This window comes from Equus przewalskii, chromosome 8 (assembly GCF_037783145.1).
Source record: "Equus przewalskii isolate Varuska chromosome 8, EquPr2, whole genome shotgun sequence".
In the NCBI taxonomy this organism is placed as follows: Eukaryota; Metazoa; Chordata; class Mammalia; order Perissodactyla; family Equidae; genus Equus; species Equus przewalskii.
The window spans coordinates 42,873,833-42,894,710 of NC_091838.1; the positions used below are offsets into that span (position 1 = coordinate 42,873,833).

General features: G+C 41.7%; 1 protein-coding gene and 1 long non-coding RNA gene across 11 annotated transcripts in view; one reads left to right on the forward strand and one right to left on the reverse strand.

The window, feature by feature from the left end:
- Nucleotides 1-579: 579 nt before the first annotated feature.
- Nucleotides 580-19,560, reverse strand: TP53INP1 (tumor protein p53 inducible nuclear protein 1). 10 transcript variants are annotated; one of them, XM_070631778.1, is made up of 7 exons: nucleotides 19,326-19,550; nucleotides 17,676-17,794; nucleotides 14,449-14,536; nucleotides 10,857-11,117; nucleotides 9,941-10,298; nucleotides 6,849-6,886; nucleotides 580-5,437 (listed from the first exon to the last, which is right to left on the reverse strand). In XM_070631778.1, the coding sequence occupies exons 4-6, from the start codon at nucleotides 10,966-10,968 to the stop codon at nucleotides 6,865-6,867; spliced, it is 492 nt and encodes a 163-aa protein (XP_070487879.1). In that variant the 5' UTR covers nucleotides 10,969-11,117; nucleotides 14,449-14,536; nucleotides 17,676-17,794; nucleotides 19,326-19,550; the 3' UTR covers nucleotides 580-5,437; nucleotides 6,849-6,864. The 10 variants fall into 10 exon arrangements, with proteins under 10 accessions (XP_070487879.1, XP_070487878.1, XP_070487874.1 ...); XM_070631777.1 differs by lacking the exon at nucleotides 14,449-14,536 and having other exon boundaries at nucleotides 19,326-19,555; XM_070631773.1 differs by lacking the exon at nucleotides 6,849-6,886.
- Nucleotides 18,769-20,878, forward strand: part of LOC139085246 (uncharacterized) — a 30,347-nt gene continuing 28,237 nt past the window's right edge. Inside the window, exon 1 of the long non-coding RNA XR_011543445.1 lies at nucleotides 18,769-18,919. This is a non-coding gene — a long non-coding RNA (uncharacterized lncRNA). The remainder of the gene's footprint in view (nucleotides 18,920-20,878) is intronic.

Genomic DNA, 20,878 nt, shown 5'->3' on the forward strand with positions numbered 1-20,878 from the left:
TTTCATCTCAGCTGAGAATCTCAGAGATGATAAAAATCTGTCTTGAAATAGGTTACAATTCTAGAATGCTGATCTTTCCCAAGGATTCATTAACATGGGAGTTATTCTTTGGTCTTCTTATTGAAGCATTCTGAATGTTTACTGGCCTATTCAGACTAGAGCTCCACAATAGAAGGCATTAATGGACATCAGGGATGTCCACAGTGTCATAAAATGTTTAAATAAGATTGTGTCTACATTTATACGGGAAAAGAGACATCGAGATTTCACCAAGCTACCTTAAAAAAGGCTAAGAACCAGTATATTAAATTCTGTATTTGTTTCTTAACACAGATTGGTTGGAGGGAAATGGTACTGGCTGGGAGTCACCCTCAAATTCATGTTCACTTAATTGATTACTCATTTTAGGTAAAAAATTTTAATATACTAATTTTACACGAGTTTTACAAAAAGTACTTTAAAGTGCACATTAAACACTTCTTTTGGACAAGTAAAACTAAATAGCAAGTACTTTAAGTAGGTTTTACCTAGTTTTAAGACTAATGACCATAAAGATAAAATAAGAGCATCTGACGAATGTGAAGTTAAAGGACATTTTATTTACTGATGGATTAAAAACCATAACTCCAGGCAGTGCAAAATGCACCACTGAACCCAATTACAAAGAACTGGTGTTAATACACAATGTTTAAGCAATGCTACACTTATTTTTTGGCAAAGTGCTGTATTGTTTAGTCTGTATATAAAACTGACCATCTATTAACCAATCAGTATAAAAAATTTCTATAAAAACAGAAAAAAAATTTAGACAGTGGCTCAAGAAAACAAGCTGCCATTTATGCATAGATTGATGTACAGTATAAACTAACCAAATGTCCCTTTTGAGTTTTCAAGTCGTTGAAAAAAATTTGTGTCCAGAAATACATTGAGAAGGCACATAGTACAACCTACAATATTCTTCAATCTCTGTTAACTGATGCCCTGCCCTTGAAAAGCAAACATGTTCACAATTTTACTCAAGACAAAAACCAAAGCCACTTTTTTTGTTAAATAACACACACAATTATTGATTAAAGTTCCAAATCTCTCGGGGAGAACAACCAAAAAGCAAGCAAAAGTACTCATACACACCAAGCCTGGAAACATGCACATCTAACCGCCCCAAGTACTGGTTTGGTTTTTAGAAGTCCACCCAGAAAACAAATACTAAAACTTTAGGCAAATAAGAGCAAAACTGGGCATTTAACAATTACATAATTTAAAAACAATGTTGTCAGGAAAATTCTCAACAATATACAAAACATTATCCACTTAAGCTGCCTTCCTTTGAATAGTAACTTCTCCTACCACATAAAGGATACTATCATAAATAGAAAAAAGGTACCCTTATCTGTACGCTTTCCCACCCCGAACCACTGTAATTGGTGTCAAATTTCAAGTGAAATTGGTACATGGCAAGGCTGACACCACTGTTTTATGTACGTTTTCTAAATAAAGCATTTTATATAAAACTTTAAGCATTAAAATAAGTAGATATGGATGCCATTTATAATACATCGACATGGCTGATGGCAGTGAAACCATCCATGATAGTAGCCCAACTTTTAAAAGAATTTAACCAGTATGTATGGGCCTTATAAAATAAAAAGATAATTTTAAGGTAACAATACAAACATAGGCTAGTATCTCCAGTACAAGGAGCAGTCTCTTAACTGATTCTAACAACAAAAACTAATACTTGGAAACTCTTAAACTTTCTCCCTTAACCTATTTAAATTTAAATGTCTATTTTCTAGTTGGAATCCTTCATTTTTTGTTTCCAACTCAAAGAAAAGGAGGATAAGGAAGATACTCTTCTTTGCTCTCTTTTCTCAAGGGTATATAAAGACAATATATTTCCTTGAGGAAGAGAAATAGCAAAGACACTCAGATTCAATGAAAATATAAAGATTATAAACCAGTGTACCTCACAGATTTGAGAAGTAAAAACAATAGGCGATGCCAAATGGCCTTCTCAAGTTTTAAGCAAACTGTCTTCTCACTAAATCAAAGTACTGATACAACAGAGAAGATGTAAACAGGAACAGTTTGCACTGGAACTGGAAAAATGTACAGGAAATTAATGTAAAAAAAGCTCCCTGGAATAGAAAGTCAAAAATCCAATCACTTTGCATCTTCTGCAAAAAGTTCCTCACCCAACCAATCATATAAATGCATTGCCACAGAAGATAAATAATGGATGGTTAATCTTCAACTTACAGTGCAGTACATAATTCAATTAGTTGAGGAAGAAAAAGTAATAAACATAGGATATACATTATAAAATATTTTATTAACAAAAACACAAACTTTGAGAAATGGTGCACTGTAAAAACTAAGAAACTCATTCATGAAGCACTGCTTGTGTGCACCACATATTCCAGACTTTTTCCAAGTAACATTCTGTATCATCAGTTTAGAAACAGTTAGAGCACTAAACTCAGAGGGGTCTTATTTCTCATTGCTTGAAGTTGAAAGGAAGGTGCACTAAAGCACATTGTAAACCACTAATATTTACAACAGTAAAAATAATAATTAACTTCTAATAAACTGCATTTTGGCCATGTTTCAAAGAATATTTAATAGGTCAACATCATTCTGTGTTATTATTGGTCCTGTGTTTTGCACATAGTAGATGCCTAACAAACATCTAATGACCAAGAACTTCAACTGAATTATGTAACCACTTTCTTCAATTCTTACATGTGCCAATTTTAGACAGAAACCTTAGATACTGATATAGAAACCACAGTGTGATATCACAGACGGTGTGGTAACCCTTACCCTGAACATCCCAAAGACTGAAATCATTTGTTTTCCAGGTACAAAGCATAAAAAACTAGGCCCAGATAAGGCATACAAAATGTCAGTAACTGACAGAGATGTAAATATATTTAAGGTATCAGGAAATTTGAAAAACTAATAGTAAAAACAGACCACTGTGATTTAATATACAAACCTGTTCATGCTGCCAAACAAATTCTAATGGCTGAACTTCTGTAACTCGTGAGGTACTAACAACTTGCATGTGATACATGAAAAAAGAGACCCCCATGTACTCAGATGCTCACATCCAGAAGACATTTAGCTGGTCTATTTTCAAGTTACCAACATATGGCCCTGTAACAGACGTGGTGTAAAACACACACACCTTCAGGAAAGCTCTATCTTATCTCCCAACTCTGGTAAACACAAAATAGTAACAAAATAACTTCTAGCTCAGTTTGACTTTACAGACTTGGCCCCTAATTAGAAAAGAAATAAATAAAGGGGTAGTCGAAATGGACGGGGAGTAAGGAGAAAGGGGGATCTAGACTTGTTCTAAGGAGACATTCCTGGCACTTCATCATAGCCAGTGGAGAACAACCTAACACCACCATCTAACTATACCATCTGATCTCTGCCGACTCCAAACATCCCAATCCAGTCAGAAAAGAGCCCAGCTCTTCACCTAAAAGTCTCCCATGGTTCCCTGCAGCAAGCTGCTACAGGGCTACTGAAAAATATAATAATACTTCGCATAACTATATGCTTTTCCCTTGAAAACATTGTATAGATGTGTACTTATTTAATTAGGGTTGCAGAGGAGATGGAAAAATAAGCTATTTGATTACGAAGGTGATACTACCATTCTGTCAGTAGAATTTGCTTTTAGATTGTAACTGTGTTTAACGTAATTTCAGAGGAAACTGGTGAGAGAGTGGATGGCTCAGCAAAACCCATCACAACTGCTAAAACATAAAGTGACTGGCTAGAGGTAAGGAAAGAGATTTTCTCTGTGTTGAGTTAACTGGCCTCCGCGTCAAGTGAACCCTGCACCTGGCCTCATTAGCACCAACACTCTGAAGAACAATTGTGGCATAAAAATGGCCACAGACCCCAATCCCATCACTAAATTCAGTAGAGAGGCCTTTGGAATTACACACAAGGTTCAGTTCTAGACAGCCCTACTTCGAATCAGTATACAGTCCTCACAGCAACTGTGAAGGAGGTAAATATTACTACTCCCCCGTTGGTGGAGGAAACAGAGGCCAAAGTGGTTAAAGATTCTGCCTGAAGCCTGAATTAAGACAAAAAATGAAAACTCAAGAAGCCAACTCGTCACTTTTCATTTAGATGCTATGAAAAGATGTCACCAGGAAGCCCCCCCACACTTGCTTGCCATTTGGCAGGACAGGCTCCATGGCAGAGGATGTATCACTGTATGTAGAAATACAAAGCCCATCTCTTTTCCCTTGGGCAGAAGTAAGCATTAAGTCACTCAAGTGCCTGGACAAGTACTTCAGAATTTATAGCTGATGTGAGGTGGCAAGTGGGCAGAGCTGGCAGGAAAGAATCCAAACAACTTAAATAGTGAACTCATGGGTTAGTCACAGACATATGTTTTTCCAAATACAATTTCACAGATCTAATTTAATCCCTCTGCGTGTGAGACAAGCGCTTTTGTCCCACAATACCTGTAATGTCTGTACCACATCACACAGTCACATCGGAATTACTGAACGCACTGTTCACTAACACTGAATGTACCTGAATTCCAAAATGAATTGCATGGCTAATCTGGGGGAAAAAACCCATACACACAGAAATATATCAAGTTATCTTTCAAAAGAAAGTTCAGCCATAATTCCATTATATCCATGGCAACTATCACTTGTTAATGCTTAGGTTAGTGTGTAAAAATGTATTCATTATATACAGAAAAGATTATCAAGTACTGGTCAATAAAGTGTATGGCTGACCCTGAGAAATTTTTGCTTACTCAAAAGATTGATTAAGTAATACAAAATAAAATGAAATTGAAAAGATGCCTATTCTCGTACTCAGGAAGAAATGTCTTTAAAATGCTAACTCATGTACACCTCAACAGATTTAAAAACATCCCTAAACACCAAACACTGTAATTGTATTGATATGTTTCCAAAAATATTCTGAAAAAGTTTACAAAAAAGTAAATGTTAAGAGCAAGGCATTATGTGATACACAGCAAGTAAATCTGGTTTTCAAGATAGTGTCTAAACACACTGATAAAACTATGTGATTGGTCATCAATTGGCTGTAAAGAGACAGCATTTTCATTGTCCATACACGCACGTCCACATACATATGCACAAACCAAGAGAAACCAACCAACCAAACTTGAAATTCTTAGTAATTGTACTGACGTGGGCAAGGCTGATGGACAGCCCAAGCATTGTGCTTGACTTGCCGAGAGTGGCAATCCCTGGTAAGATTTTGGCGACGAAGGCTATTTCTGTTCAGAGACTGTCTTTCACTATGTTCTCTTATCCACTGGGAAGGGCGAAAGCTCTTGGGTTGTTCCAGAAAAGCTGTATGAGAGGCAAGAGCTGCAACATAGCAATGAATGTGCTGCCCCATTTCACTTTGAGCTTCCACTCTGGAACAGAAAAAAATGAGGATGTATGAAATAACAGGGTATGTTATTAATGAAACTGAAAAAGTTACTTAGCAATTCAATTTGCCACACCATTTGTTTATGGTTGAATAAGAGCTTAGTGTCTCATGGCTGACAGATAAGTTTATATTTTGTGACCACATTGACTAATAATGGTAGAAAGGAGAAGCCAACTTTTAACAGAAATATGCCAAATAATCCACAGGTGGTTAATTTAGTAGACTGTATTTTTTTAAAAAATGCTTTACACTTTGAGTGAATTTCAATTATACAGCAAACACATTTATATAAGCTTTTCTGAGAGGGGAACTAATATTTATTGAGTATCTGCATTTGCCAACTGTTTTGTAAATATTATGTGCTTTAATTCTCACCATAATGTTAAGAGGAAAATATTTTAATTCCCAAATTTTACTGATCAGAAAACTAAGGCTCAGAGATGTTAAGGTCACAATTATTAACTGATTCAACCAAGATTCTAACACAGGGCTTACTCCAAAAACCATGGTCATGAAGCAGGGTTAACACTGATGCACTGTGCCAAGAGCACCTTCAGAAGACATTTTCTGTCTCTAAGTAACACATTCTAGGAAACAAGCTTTAAATCTATATTTAAGGGGCCGGCCCCATGGCTGAGTGGTTACGTTCGCGTGCTCTACTTCAGCGGCCCAGGGTTTCATCGGTTCGGATCCTGGGTGTGGACATGGCACCGCTCATCAGGCCACGCTGAGGTGGCGTCCCACATGCCACAACTAGAAAGACCAACAACTAAAAAAAATGTGGAACTATGTACTGGGGGGATTTGGGGAGAAAAACCAGAAGAAAAAAACGCAAAAGTCTCATTTAAATAGAATTCCATAAATTAAAAAATCTATATTTAAGAGAAATATGCATCAGGAAATTCTACTCATTTAACATTTTTCTAGGTAAGAAGCTACCCACTTAGTATTACAGAAGACAACTCTGAGTTTTCAATTCATATCACAACAGGGCACATTTTGGAATGACAATTGCATAGCAATGTTAAAAAGACCCTTGGAGAACATATAATCTTAAAATATGGTTACAAACCATATAATTATTTTATAGTTTCTATATTAAAAGCTAATCAAATAGGATAGATCTAAACTATATTAACACATAACATGAAGAGTTTTAAGATTTTTAAGGGTCATTTTACACAGAAATAGCAGTTATATATTCTGCCTATAATCACTAGAGGAAAATACTGTTACCTTTTAATATCTATTTTTTAAATAGTGGAATTAAAGCAGGTCACATTAGGAAACTAACATAGAGAAGTTAAAATAAAGATAGTGGTTTTTTCTCGAGTCCTTAGCCTCCCTGCGCAGACTGATAACACACATCACAGTTTCACAGGGAATATACTTACTCTGTGCCAGTGAGTCTTATAAGCAGCTTTTCCTGGCCCTACAAATGTTAAATGGTGAACTATTAAATTACTAGTAAGACTTAAAATGCTATGTAATTTTATGTTAGACTGTGGTCAATTTTTCTTTATTATAACTGGTGTACTAAGGGTCGTTAAAGGGAATAGTACTTAATTTCAGATTATGATAGCACATGAACCTTCACAGACAATATTTAAAAAGGCTAAAATGCAATAAAACACACACTCTGAAGCCCATCTGTAAGTATGAAGTACTTTACTTTTACCTGCTTTATGGTAATATCCCCAAAGGCAGGTTGGAAACAATCTAACTTCTAAAAGACACATGATTTATTTCCTGCTCAGAAAATATACATATTTACTACATAGCCATCCCCCTAATTTTGGTAACATCTGATTTCTCCCTTGATTATTTGGGCCTTTCTTGTAAGAATTTCAAATCCAAAAAAAGGATGTTAAAAAATTTTTAGTTACTGTAAAACTATAATTTGCAGTACTTTCTTATGTTCAGAAAGAATTCATATAAAGTTAAGTGTGTTCTTTTGATCCTTTATATATGGAAAAGTACATATTTGACTATCCTATATGTTGTATCAAAACATGCAACAAGATATGAAAACAAACAAGACATTAAAAAGTGAACATTCTCACTGCATCAAAACTGCAAACACATAACCAGATGCAGTGCAACATCCTGGACTGGATGCTGGTTTGTACACACTAGATGAAATATTCTGGGCTCTACTGAGGAAATCTGAGAATGGTTTGTGGAGGACATGAAGTGAAATTTTAGTGAAAAAAGAAAAAGGTGGAAATCATTGCCTAAAGAAGCAGATTATAAAATAGTATATATAGCTTGATCCCATTTAGATTAAAAATGGTGTGTGTGTGAGTGCATGTGCATGAGTGCATGCGCGTGGGCACGGGCACATACCGAAAAAACAATATGGAAGGATATATGCCCTGAGGTCTTAACAGTATTCATCTCTAGGTTGTGAGAATATTACTTTAAAATTTTACATTTTTGCATATTCGCATTTTCTAATTTTCTGCAATGCATACATACTGCTTCTATAATAAGTTACTTACAAAGCTGCTGAATACACATACACACACGTACTCTTCAAATACTGCAAAGTAAATCTACAATGCCACTAAATTTAAAGTGACTATTAATCATGCTAAATTCTTGAGTAGAACATCTCAGAGGTGAATCAGGTGGGAAGAATTTTTAAGAACTGAAGAAATTAATTTCAATCAATTATAAAATAATTAAATCAATATCACCTCCAAAAAATTATATTTTAAATTTTTGTTGGAATGCCTGAAACACTAACTTTTTGAAAAACTTATAGCGCTGAATAAAGTGCCAGTTAAAGTAACATTTCCCATCAAAGATCTTACCCAGTATAAAGCCTGGGTAACCAGGGGCTGGCCCCGTGACCGAGTGGTTAAGTTCTCATGCTCGGCTTCGGCAGCCCAGGGTTTCGCCAGTTCAGATCCTGGGCACGGACATGGCACTGCTCATCAGGCCACACTGAGGTGGCATCCCACATGCCACAACTAGAAGGACTCACAACTAAAATATACAACTACGTGCTGGGGGAATTTGGGGAGAAAAAGCAGAAAAAATAAAGAAGATTGGCAACAGTTGTTAGCTCAGGTGCCAATCTTTAAAAAAAGGAAAAAAAGAAAAGCCTGGGTAACCATAAGCCAAGTGTTTTCCAATTTGGTACAAGCATATGTTTATCCTCATTCCAGATCATCTACAATATTGAGACTTGAGAGTGCAGCAAACTCCGGTAAAGTTAACAAATTAATGAGCTGCCTGGGCTTTGTTTATATTTGGCAAACAGGAAATAGCAGAAGATATATACAATGGTCTAGTTAGTAGACTTGGAGCCTGGACAATCCAAAAAGAGGCCCTTTGGATGATAGCACTAACCACAGGAATATTCTGAACTGCTCCTAAGAATCCAATTCACCTGTACCCTTGACAGTTATTAAGGGAATTAAGTCAGTGCAGCATCTCCAAAATACTGTAACACCATGAGGAACATTCCACTAACATGCATCACGGACCAGCAGGACTTTGAGCAAATTAACATGGCCATGGGCTTTATTTTAGTGGGTGGGAACAATCTCGAATATATTCCCTGGATAGAGGCCACAGGACGTCTACAAGTTTGTTTTGGAACATATCACTCTTCACTGACCAGGACCCTCCATGAACCTTTCTAGACCCCCAACCCACCTGCCATTCAAACAGAGCCTTTCAGACCACTGGGCACCCCCAGAGACCAACAAAACATTGTTTCGGTGTGAACTCTTTCCTTTGTAAGGCAGAAAATAACTCTTTGAGCAGAACGTTTTGGTAAAACTGCCATTTTACTTTAGGCTTAAGATTTCTCAGGTTTTCAAGGTTAAGTGCCATTTGATGTGACCTAGCTAGGACTACTTGGAAGAAAATAGAGTTGCATTTTAAGATGTACTATTCTTGTCGAATTTGATACCCCAAATAATCCAGTCTACAAAGTGCTAGAGTTATATTCTAAGATACTTAGCAGGAATGCAAGTCTTTTCTTTCCATTCAGTAGCAGAATATTATAAATGAGACAGCTCTCCACTATATAACTGGGGCCATGATACAACTAACTTTTTTTCTTTCACAGTATCTTATATGTAAATGTCATTGGTTTCCTACAAAATCATCCTCTTCTCCTAAGTGTTTGCCATTTGAAAGTCACTCAGCATGTCAGCAACCTGCTTTCAAAAGGTCTGCAAAATGATAACAAACATATGTGTGTATTTATATATACACATATACAGAGGTAGAATGTTAACAAATGCTTTGAAGAAAATAATAAAACAAGGATATATGACTAACTTTTTTGAAAATTTATAATGAACAAGTTTTTTCATACATCAATTGCCTTGTGCACTGTGCAGATACTTTCATGAATCTCTAACAAGATTACTTTGCATCTTCTAAAAACTTAGCTTTGCATTGTAGTAGAAATAAATAAAATGCATGCTAAACAGACTGCATGTGGAGAGAGTAAAATACAACATACCTGGGACTACTTGGGTCATGAAATTCGTCAGTCCCACAGCTGGCCTCATTGAGACTGGGGCAGGAGTTATGCACAGCATAGACAGACATGCTGGGATGTTCGATGAGAAGGTTTTCCATAGGACTGGTTTCCACCTTGATAGTGGTTAATCCACCTGCAGTAAAACATGGGGGAGGGGTGATAAACCAGCTCTCCTCCATTGGACAGGATTCAAACTGGAGGAAGCAGGAATCACTTGTATCAGCCAAGCACTCAAGAGATGCAGGTAAACAGGAAAAGACTGAAGGATGCTCAGTAGGTGCCTCTTCACTGATGTCTTCTTCCTCGTCCTCTGCTGCTGAGAAACCAGTGCAAGTGTCTAGATGGTAGTCCACAGGCATTGGTGAAGTCCCACGGGAGGACAAGTATCATGGTGATATCACAGAGCACGGAAAAAGAAGAGACAATACTGTTAGCTGATGCTTAGATTCCCCCCTCATTTAGGTCAGAAACAAAACCAGTAATATTCACTCATAGTGATTATAATTTCTGAGCACTGTGTATGTGTGTATGGTGTATCACTGTATGGGACGGATTATGTTGGCTTTACAGGAATAGTTTTAAGACTGTTTCTCTTCTGCTGAGTAAACATATAACGAGCTATGTGGATTACTGCTTGTTGAGTATTAGAGTTTCCTATTAAAGTGCCTCTAATTTGATCAGGGTAGAAGAGTTGCAAAACTGGAAAGTGATGTCAATGAACTTCACTGATTGATTGTCTGGCATGGGATGTTTCCTGTAATTTTTTTAGACAAATTCCTGCTTAATTACTTTTAAGGCTTAAAAACCTTCAGATTTTACTGGTTTACTTATGCAAAAACTGAGATGCAAGAGTTTCTACTGTTACTATGATGATTAACCACTGAGAATACCTTACCTATGAAGTCAACAAGAATCCATTCATCATCTTCTTTCTCACTAAATTCTGGTTCTTTGTTGGAAGAAGTATTGACTTCAGCCACAAACATTTTATTCAGTCTCTGGAACATTGTTAAGGCAAAACTGAAACTTTGGCAGGATGCCTTGATAGCTGAGATTTCAAAACCCCGTCTTCAGACAACCCGATGGCACCAACAGGAGATTAAAGTGCACGAGGTGCTTGTTCAACTTAGGCAAAAAGCAAGAAGAGTCATTATCCCTAAAACAAAACAGAGAAAGAAGGTTATTTTAAACCAGCGTGTATTTACATAATATTTGAATATATTTTAATAATTTAGAAGTACACACACGCACCCTTAGAAGAAAGCACATGCCTTAGCCTACATCTACAGCTGTTCCCCTCCTGCAGGAGTCAAAACACAAGAATTGCAGTATCTCTTATTTACAAAACATTATAAATGGAGTACTCAAATGCCAACTGTGAATATCTTAAAATGTGAACTAAAAGAGAAGGAGTTGGTTCTTTTTCACATTTGTGCTTTTATAATAAGAGATTTGAATAAATGTATTTTAAACTGCAATACTGGGGCCGGCCCTGTGGCCGAGTAGTTAAGTTGGCACACTCCGCTGCGGGGGCCCAGGGTTTTACCGGTTCGGATCCTGGGCGTGGACACGGCACCACTGGTCAGGCCATGCTGAGGCGGTGACCCACATGTCACAACAAGAAGGACCCACAATTACAATATACAACTATGTGCCAGGGGGCTTTGGGAAGAAAAAGGAAAATTAAAATCTTTAAAAAAGAAAAATTGCAATACTGCTTTTCTCTAAGTAGAGGAACAAAAACTAGATGTTAACGTTCTTGCTATGATATTCAGCTGCCCAGAAGCTGCCAAATAAGCCCAGCAATAGTGCCCAGTGACCGCCATTATGCCAGCTTTCATCTTTCCTGACTCATTTTCTCCTCCGCTCTGTACTTCTCATGTGACTGTAAGCATCCCAAATTAAAATCTGTAAGTGCAGCATACTTTGACCTTCAAAACACTTCCTACAGCTGGCATGCAGAGATTTACAATGTAGAAAACTGAGCTGACAGTGAGTAGAACTGGAAACAACCATTCACTGCATGGTGGCTAAGCAGTTAGTGCTGTGGTCAGTGTGCCTGGATTAAAGTGCTGGGTCTGCTGCTCATGCCCTATGTGAATCAGGAAGTTACACTACTTCAGTTGGTAATAGTTCCTACCTCATGGAGTTCTGGTGAGTTCTAAATGAGGAACTCCAGCCTTGTCTCATCTTATTCTGGAACTCCAGAATATATCCATTTCTCCCTGGTTACCTGATGGGCATATCGAACCTAACACACACCAAAGAGTACTTTTAATTTTTTCCTCACAAACTTAGGTACACTGTCCTTCAGCAGCATCCAGCAGTTATTCAGGCCAAAAAGGTAGCAGTTACCCTTGACTTGTGCCCTACCATCCCCCATGCTCCACACCCAACCCCTCATCCAAACTATCAGCAAGTCCTACTGACTCTAGCTGCACATGTAGCTTGAAGCCGCCTACTTCTCTCCAACACTCTCGTCCTAGTTGAAGCCAAGCTGGTGTCTCTCTGGACTTTGCCAATATCTACCTCCTAGATGGTCTCCATGAGCTACTCTAGTAAAATGATAATACAGGCAACATATTCAGCAAGGCACTTGGCCCAAAGTTCTCAGTCAATGTCAACTATTATTCTGCAGATATTTACTGAGCACCTATTACACAGCAGGCATAGTGCTCAGCACAGGGAGAAGCAGTGAATAAGGCCCTCCACAGCAAGTGTAACAACCCCAGGTGATGAATGCCACAGAAGGAGAAATACTGATCTTCCTCAGATCTATGCACGTGGAGGTCAGGGGAGGACTTCCGCAATAAATGACTTCAATCTTGAGTGGTTGAGAAGATCAAGAATGGAGGAAGGGGGAGAAGGAACACGGTGGAAACCTGTAGATGAGTGAGGATGTGGCACCTTCAGCATGGCTCAAGATCCAGATGGAAGGTTGTGAGAACAGACATGGGGGGCTAAGCGGGAACCAGATCCTGCAGGACCTTGTAAGCCAGAAGTTAAGGGGAGGGAAAAGTCAAAGATGACCCAGGTTTATGGCCTGACTATTTAGTGGATTAGGAATACTACAGAAGGTGAAGGTTGGGCATTTTGGACATGCAGACTTCGGGAAATCTGTAAGTCACGCACCTGGAGACATTTAGAAGGGAGCTCAATACAGGGCTCTGGTGGGGGCACAGATCTGCTGGGGGCACAGATTTGGGAATTGTCAACACAAAGGGGGTAACACAAACCATAAGAGTGGATGAGATCATCCAGGAATGGTAACAGGCACCTTGCTAAATGACCCTTCTTTTTCTCACAAGCATCAATCTTGAATCCATAACTTCAGACTCTTGACATTTCATTTTAAAAAGACATCTTTAGCTGTAAATGTAGTTAGAATCTGTGGTTGATGAGACTCCTGGTTCAATTCTTTATGTGCAAATTGTACTGCTGAAATTGTCTGGCACACTACTACGAATGTGTAGTATTATGAATGTGTTCAAATAAATGACATTTGAACATTTTTCTGGTCACAATCCATCATCCTCAGCAATTAATTATTAAAAACTGGTAAACAGGAAGTGTCACTTGCCTAACCAGTCTTCCTGAAACCCTTCTGCAGAGCAACATGGCCAGATCATGAAGGATGGAGCTCTAGTAAGAGAATTCAAGTTCAGCTTTATGTTCCATATTAGAGAAATTAGAACAAAAGCAGGCTGTGTAGTTTGCCTGACTTACTGGGTGTGATAGTTAGATCTCATAAGATGAACTTTCACAAGCTCTGATGTAGATAAGGTTTTGAGCATATAAACAAAGATATTTTTTAAATCTTTCCCCTATTTCTCTAAAATTATGGAGGCAGATATTGGGCCCAGGTACAATTGTGTGTCTGATGAACCAGGTTAGAATGATCCCAGTTCTCTTGAGTACAGGTCTGGGCTCAGGCCAGACATCAGGAAGGAAACTGGAGCTGTTGGGGGAGTAGGAGAGCACCCCACAGGGGAACCCTTACTCATCCTGAATGAGTGCCTTGTCCCCCGACTGTGATGCTGTGTGAGGGTAAGGTGGGGCCCAGGCTGGTTAAGTGGCAGCTACAAGGCAGAAAACATCACTAGGGGTACTGAGAATTGGGCAGCTTCAGGTTTCCAATTGCAAATTTCCCTCTCTGGCTAAAGCTCCAAACTCATATAACGGAAGCCAGCTTATGCCTGGAACATACGTAACTGCCACAGGAAACGTATCTGCAGAGGAGCTTTCTATAGGGCAGCATAAGTCGATCTTCTTTCGGTTTCCCAAAGTAAGGCTGCCTCCAGATGTCTCATGTCTCCTGCAAGGGCAACCAACCTTGGGTGGGTAGTGTCCAGGAGCCCACCCAGGCAAGGAAAGAGCTCATCCTCACCTCTCCCTCGCCACTGGTGGTATTTACATGACACACCTGTTGAGGCCCTATGGGAAGGACACAAAGTGGAATCTTGGGGAGGGGTAGAAGGAGCACTGACCTGGACAGCAGCAAGAGAGGGTTCTGGCTCTGCTTCTACCACAGGTGGCTGGAGCTACACAATTTAGCCCTTCTGAGCCTCGATCTCACTGTGAGAAAAATGGGGAGACTGGGTTGGATCACCCCTTTCCTCTTCCCACAGACTTCTAGCAGAATGAAGTAATGCTGATCTAATTATGCAAACTTCCTTTGGCCCTGTTTTCTGTAGGTGTCACAAAGGACAAGGAGCTGTTGGAGAGACCCCAATGTTTAAAACTGTCCAATGAGGTGACTGCCAGGCACATTAGGTGAATGAACACTTGAAATGCAACCAGTGTGACTGAGAAACTGAATTTTAAATTTTATTTCATTTTAATCCATTTAAAATGTAAACTTAAAAGCTGACAATTGAGCCAATTTGGGGAAAACTTTCAAGTACATTTGGAACAACTGATTATTTCCAGTAAAAATTTTACATCTGAATTAAGATGTGCCCTATGTATAAATACACTGGAGTGTATTTCAAAGACTTAGTACCCCTCACAAAAGAATGTAAAATATCACAATAATTTTCATATTGATTCTATGTTGAAATAATGAATAATTTTGGATATATTAGGTTAAATAAAATATATTAATAAAATTAATTTTGCCTGCTGTTTCCTTTTTTTTAAGATTGGCACCTGAGCTAACATCTGTTGCCAATCTTCTTTTCTTCTTCTTCTTCTCCCCAAAGCCCCCCAGTACATAGTTGTATATCCTAGTTGTGAGTGCCTGTGGTTGTGTAGGTGGGACACTGCCTCAACATGGCCTGATGAGCGGTGCCACGTCTGCGCCCAGGATCTGAACTGGCGAAACCCTCAGCCACAAAAGCAAAGCGTGTGAACTTAACCACTCGGCCACAGAGCCGGCCCCTGCTCTTTTCCTTTTTTAATATGCCTACTAGAAAATTTAAATATACATATAGCTTACATTATATATTTCTATTGGACAGTGCTATTCTAGAAATATCTCTCTAAAATCTTGATGGCCTATCCTCCCACCGATGACCCAGAGACTGTCCCTACTCGGTCATTGCTACTCTTTACAGTGGCTGCTGCCCAGGAACAGAGGTTCTTGATGAGGCTGATTCTGTGTGGAGCTAAAAGTCAAAGCAGAACTTCAAACTTCACTCCTTACCACGTCACTTTTTGATATTCACAACTCTAGGGCAATGATAAAACTAAAGGGAAAATTCCAGAGAAAGCATGTGTCCTACAAGGACAAATTTACAAATATAGCTCTGGAATTCAGTGAAGAGGTAGAGCCAAAGAAGAGTAGGTGGGGCAGTGCCCCGGGCTGCTGGGGCACCTGCATGCTTTCAGTGGTAACCAATTTCAGCCAGGCAGTCTCACCCTAGTGGAGAAAAGAAACAAAGTGTCTGCCCACCCCCTCCTCCCCCCGCCCCCCCCCAGGCATTTCAAGAAGGCCGCTTTGTCCCTGTCTTGCTGGCTCAAAATGCCTCCACCCCCTCCTTAAAAAAAAAGTCTGTTTTATTATAAAATGAACAAAACTACATTATAGAAAGCTTACAAAATAATAAGGAAAATAATTATTCCACTGCCTTGTGGCATCCCCGGCACCATATTGTGCATTTTCTTCTACACATAAGGTTTCTTTTTATCATAGTTGTGGTCTAGTGAATGCACAATTTTGTATCCTGCTTTGTTACTTAACATTTTATCGTTGATGTTTTTCATATTATTACATGAGGAGAAATGCTCTGTGGGCAGAGAAAGGTGGCTGAGTTTAATATTTACGGGGAAGGACATTCTAGTTTGAGAACTTAGCAAAGGAGTTGCTAGTCAGGAAGAGCTTGGTAGTATAACTTATTTTCTCTCTTTTTTTTTTGGTGGAAGATTAATCCTGAGCTAACTGCTGCCAATCCTCCTCTTTTTGCTGAGGAAGACTGACCCTGAGTAACACTCCTGCCCATCTTCCTCTACTTTATACGTGGGATGCCTACCACAGCATGGCTTTTGCCAAGCGGTGCCATGTCCGCACCCGAGATCCAGTGAACCCTGGGCCACCAAAGCGGAACGTGCGCGCTTAACCGCTGCGCCACTGGGCCGGCCCCTATTTTCTCATTTTTAAGACAAGTCACCAAAGCCTGCTATGTTTGAAATCTTACCTTTGCTACTTGCAACTTGTGTGAACCTGCGATATTAAGTAACCTTTGGGTACTTCAGTTTTCTTATCTCTAAAATGGGGATGATAGTGCTGACTTGAGCATTAAGTGTGTATCACTTAGAATAGTGCCTGACACATAGTAGGCAGCCAGCAAATGGTAACTTGAAATATTAAAAATAACTTGAAAAAATAAAGTTCATTCCAAGCCATTGTGTGACTGTGAACAAGTCATTTAGCATCTTTGGGTCTGAATATCTTCTTCTGCAAACTGTCCATATAATATAATTAGAGCTACAATTTGCTGAATACTTATTGTTGTATATGACAGGGACTTGAAGTACTTATTTGTCCCACTGTACTAATAATAATACTGACGCTCAGAAATTAAGTAACTTGCTCAAAAGTGACAGAGCCAGTCAGGGGTGGAGCCAGCATGAGAGCATAAGTCTGTCTGGCTCCAGGTGCCTTGCCTTCCCCTGCACTTGATCTTTCAGGCTCTTTCCAGCCTCAACTCTGGCTCTATGAACTTTAGAGGACAGTGCTTTTCAGCTGGTTTTGGCTGCCAGTAGGAGGCTCCAAAAATAACATTTTTAAATTAAAGAAAAAAAAAACCCCACAACTTTGATGATCTAACTTCTAACTATGTGTAGAGTTGTGGCTTCTTGACAGTTTCAAAATATCAGGTGGCTATCCTAACACATCTTGATTGTAAAGCAGCCACAAAATTATCTTTCTCTTTATATCTCATCCTCTCTCAACAGTTTAGAAAAATAAATATGCTGATTCAAGTAATTTAAAATAGATTTTAAAATGCAGAAAAACCAAGCCAAGAAAGTTGTCTTTGCTTGTTTCACTTCCACTCTCCTGTTCAACTAGCTACAGGGAAGCTGGTGTCCCAGGAACCCTCTACTGTCTGCGCTGAAGACTGAATGACAGTGGACAAAGACAGCAGTAAGCAGTAATTCAGTGCCTGTTAACCTTAAATTGTGAAAGTAGAGCCATTCCCAAGAGAAATATGAGGGGGCAATGGAGGGAGCATTCAGAGAAAAGAACAAAAGACAGGATGAAAAAACAAGAGACCTTGGTCACAGAAATTAGTAAGGTCCTGGTTCCAGGCAGGGGCCTCTGAAAATTACACTCCCATTTCAGATTATAGTGGCTGTGACTTAAAATCAAAAGCTTCCGAGTGCTTTTCACATCTGCAATGAAAAATGTATTTCAATTACAAAGCAAGTGATGTCAGGATCTTGGGGCACCTCATTATTACCTGTGTCCAATGACCCCATGGGTCACTTCCCCCCACCCCCCCCCCACCCCCCCCCCCCACCCCCCCCCCCCCCGTCCTGAAACTACTGTGTATTCAGAAAAGGCTCTTTCAGCAATGGATGTCCAAGTCCTTGGAAGTTAGGAATGGAAAGGGGTTCTTCCTTAATCTACTCTAAATTGGAATTGACATAGAAGATAATGAGAAGATGCAATTAGGAAATATAATAAAAACAAAGAATCCTCACCTACAATTCATCTGCAACTTAGAAAGAGAAAACATCATTTCCTTTTAATTGCCTGTGTGGTCTTGAGTAAATTACTTAATCTCTCTGGGTTTCAGGTTTCCTATCTGTGAGATAATAAAGCCTATTTCATAGAGTTATTGTGAGGATCAAATAAACTAATGCATGTAAAGCCCTCAGCATAGTATATGACACATAATAAGTGCTCAATCAGTGTGAGTGATCAAAACAATTAGGACTTTAATTATGATGGGCAATAAAGTGCTCTATCCACAGGTCTAAGTTCACACAGCCAGGTGTAAGATCAAGCAGGGTCAAGAAACATACAACCGACAGGCAGGCACCTAAGCACCAGTCGCTAGGTAACAGAGCAAGGTTCCCCGTGGCCACAGGGCCCCCTGTGCTACCAAACTCGACCTAAGTCCAGGAGGGCTGCTGAGGAGGAGGGCTGCTGGAAGAGGAGGGCTGCTGGAGAAGGAGGAACAGGACTGCTGAGGAGGAGGACAGCTGAGGAGGAGGAAGACTGCTGGAGGAGGAGGGCTGGAGGAGGAGAGTTGGAGGAGGAGGGCTGCTGAAGGAGGAGGAGGAGGAAGAGGACTCCTGAGGAGAAGAACAGCTGAGGAGGAGGAAGACTGCTGGAGGAGGAGGGCTGGAGGAGGAGGGTTGCTGAGGAGGAGAGCTGCTGGAAGAGGAGGAGGAGGAAGAGGACTCCTGAGGAGAAGAACAGCTGAGGAGGAGGAGGGCTGCTGGAGGAGGAGGACTGGAGCAGGAGAGTTGGAGGAGGGCTGCTGAGGAGGAGGGCTGCTGGAGGAGGAGGTGAGCGGCGGGGCCACGGACTCCCAGGGATGCCTCCCGGGGCGACGGCCGCGGTCGCTGCTCTAGGAGCCGGGGATCCCGGACGCCGAGGCGCGAGCGGGCAGCCCGAGTCGCACTGCCGGGTGCAGGCGGAGGAGGAGGAGGAGGAGAAAGGGGGGCGGTCCCGCCGCGGCCAAGAAAACAGGCCACGCTCGGGGGAGGAGGCAGAAACCAAATACCCAACCGCCGCCCAGCGCTGGGGCTCGGCTCCTCCGCCCGCACCCCGGGGCCGCGGGCCCGCCGAGCGCGGCCGAGGGGCTGGGCGGCCGGGGCGGCGAGGGAGGAGGGCGCCCGTCAGCGGCCCGGCGGCGCGGGGCAGGCGCTGCGGTCGAGGCAGCGCCGCCGGGCCGGGCCTGCCCGCACTTACGTGGGCCCGAGCTGCAGCGTGCAGGGCGGAGAGGGCCGGGCGCCGGCGCGGGGCTGCTGAGGTAGCCGCGGCTCCCGGACGGCGGGCGCGGGTGCGGGGCCGGTCCAGCCCTCCTGTCGTGGCGCCGCTGCCGCCGGCGGCCCGTCTCGCTCCTTTTGTTGTTGTGCAGGGCTGGGAACAGCTGATCGGCCGCTGCGCCCGCCCGTCGGGCCCGCCCGCCCGGCCGCCCCGCCCCGGGGCCGCGCCAGCCCCGGCCCCACCAATCGGCGGCGCGGGGGCCCCGGGGCCGCCCTGCGAGAGGTTGTCACTAACGCACGTGACCTGGCGCCGAGCCGGGCGACGCTATCAAGTTAGAAACAAGCCCGGGCAGCAAAAGCCGGGTGCCGAGGCGAGAGAAGAGGGGCCGGCGGACGGCAGCGGGAGAAGGGGATGTGGGAGGGGCGGGTGGTACTGGGGGGACTGGGAGAGGAGAGGAGGGGCTGGAGGCGAACAGAACTGAGAACCCTAGGAGTGTGAGGAGGAACTGAAGGGCGAGAGGAAGAGCCCACCCTAGTGGTCCCTTTGGCCAAGTGAGGGCCCGAGGGTTTGAGGCACCAAGGGACACAAAACATACTTTGCTGTGAGAGGAAAATTAATGGCATTGCGAGTGATGGTGGCCAAAGATCCCAAGGAGCCCATTCAGGCCAGCGTAGGCGTGAAACCATAGACAGGCCCACTTTTTGGCCTTCTTGAGAAGGAAAGTCTGGGCTCCAGAGATAGGGGATGCTGGCCCACTCAACCTCCTTTTAGGACAAGGTGGTAACTGACGCTGGGAGCTGACTGAACTTGCCTGTAGGCGCAGGGTTCAACTGACTGGCCCCCGAGGCAGAAGAGGCCCTCAGACCAGGCCAAAGGCAGAGAGGTCAGGAGCCTGGAGGACTCTCTGTGCTACCCGACCAGAAGAACCCTTGAGGAAGAAGAGTTAGCTCTGCTTCTTCCTCGGGCTCTGCATCCAAGCTCTCAGGTGACCCAGGGAGGTTATGACCTCTGTTTTACTGTTTACATACCTGCAAACTGTGGACATTCACACAGGGCCTACCTGCTCTTTGGGTTACTTAGAGTGAGAAGAAAATAGAGACAGTGGGTTTGAAAATGCTTTCCAAACCAAAGTTCTGAATACCTATAGATGGATTAACGGTGTCCGGCAAAGGCAAGAGAGTCATGTGGAGGCATCTCTACTCATGTGGATCCTGTTTGGACTGAGGTGCAATTAATTCTCTGACCCAGCGTGAAGTTTATAGCAACTCTCAACAGATAGATCATACATTAGAGTATCTGAAAGCCTCACATTCTGACCCTCCAAGAATCCTGTGATCAGTCCATTTCCAACAATGCCGGTTTTAAAGAATGTAAATCAAAGTGCAGGTGATTGTCTCTCAGCCTGGAGTAATAACCAACATATGGTGGCCATTTGACTTTTTTCTCAGGAGATAGACCAATACTGTAACTTGTAGACTGGACAATCTCACAAAATTGGGCATGCTTTGGATTTTAGGGTTTGGCAAATCAGGCTC

Excerpts from the sequence above, each read along its gene's own strand:
- TP53INP1 (XM_070631772.1), bottom strand. The coding sequence starts at position 10,968 with ATGTTCCAGAGACTGAATAAAATGTTTGTGGCTGAAGTCAATACTTCT. Across the intron at positions 10,299-10,856 it reads GATTCTTGTTGACTTCATAG|ACACTTGCACTGGTTTCTCA; the intron begins GTAAGGTATTCT and ends ACTACCATCTAG. Across the intron at positions 5,438-9,940 it reads CATGACCCAAGTAGTCCCAG|AGTGGAAGCTCAAAGTGAAA; the intron begins GTATGTTGTATT and ends TTTCTGTTCCAG.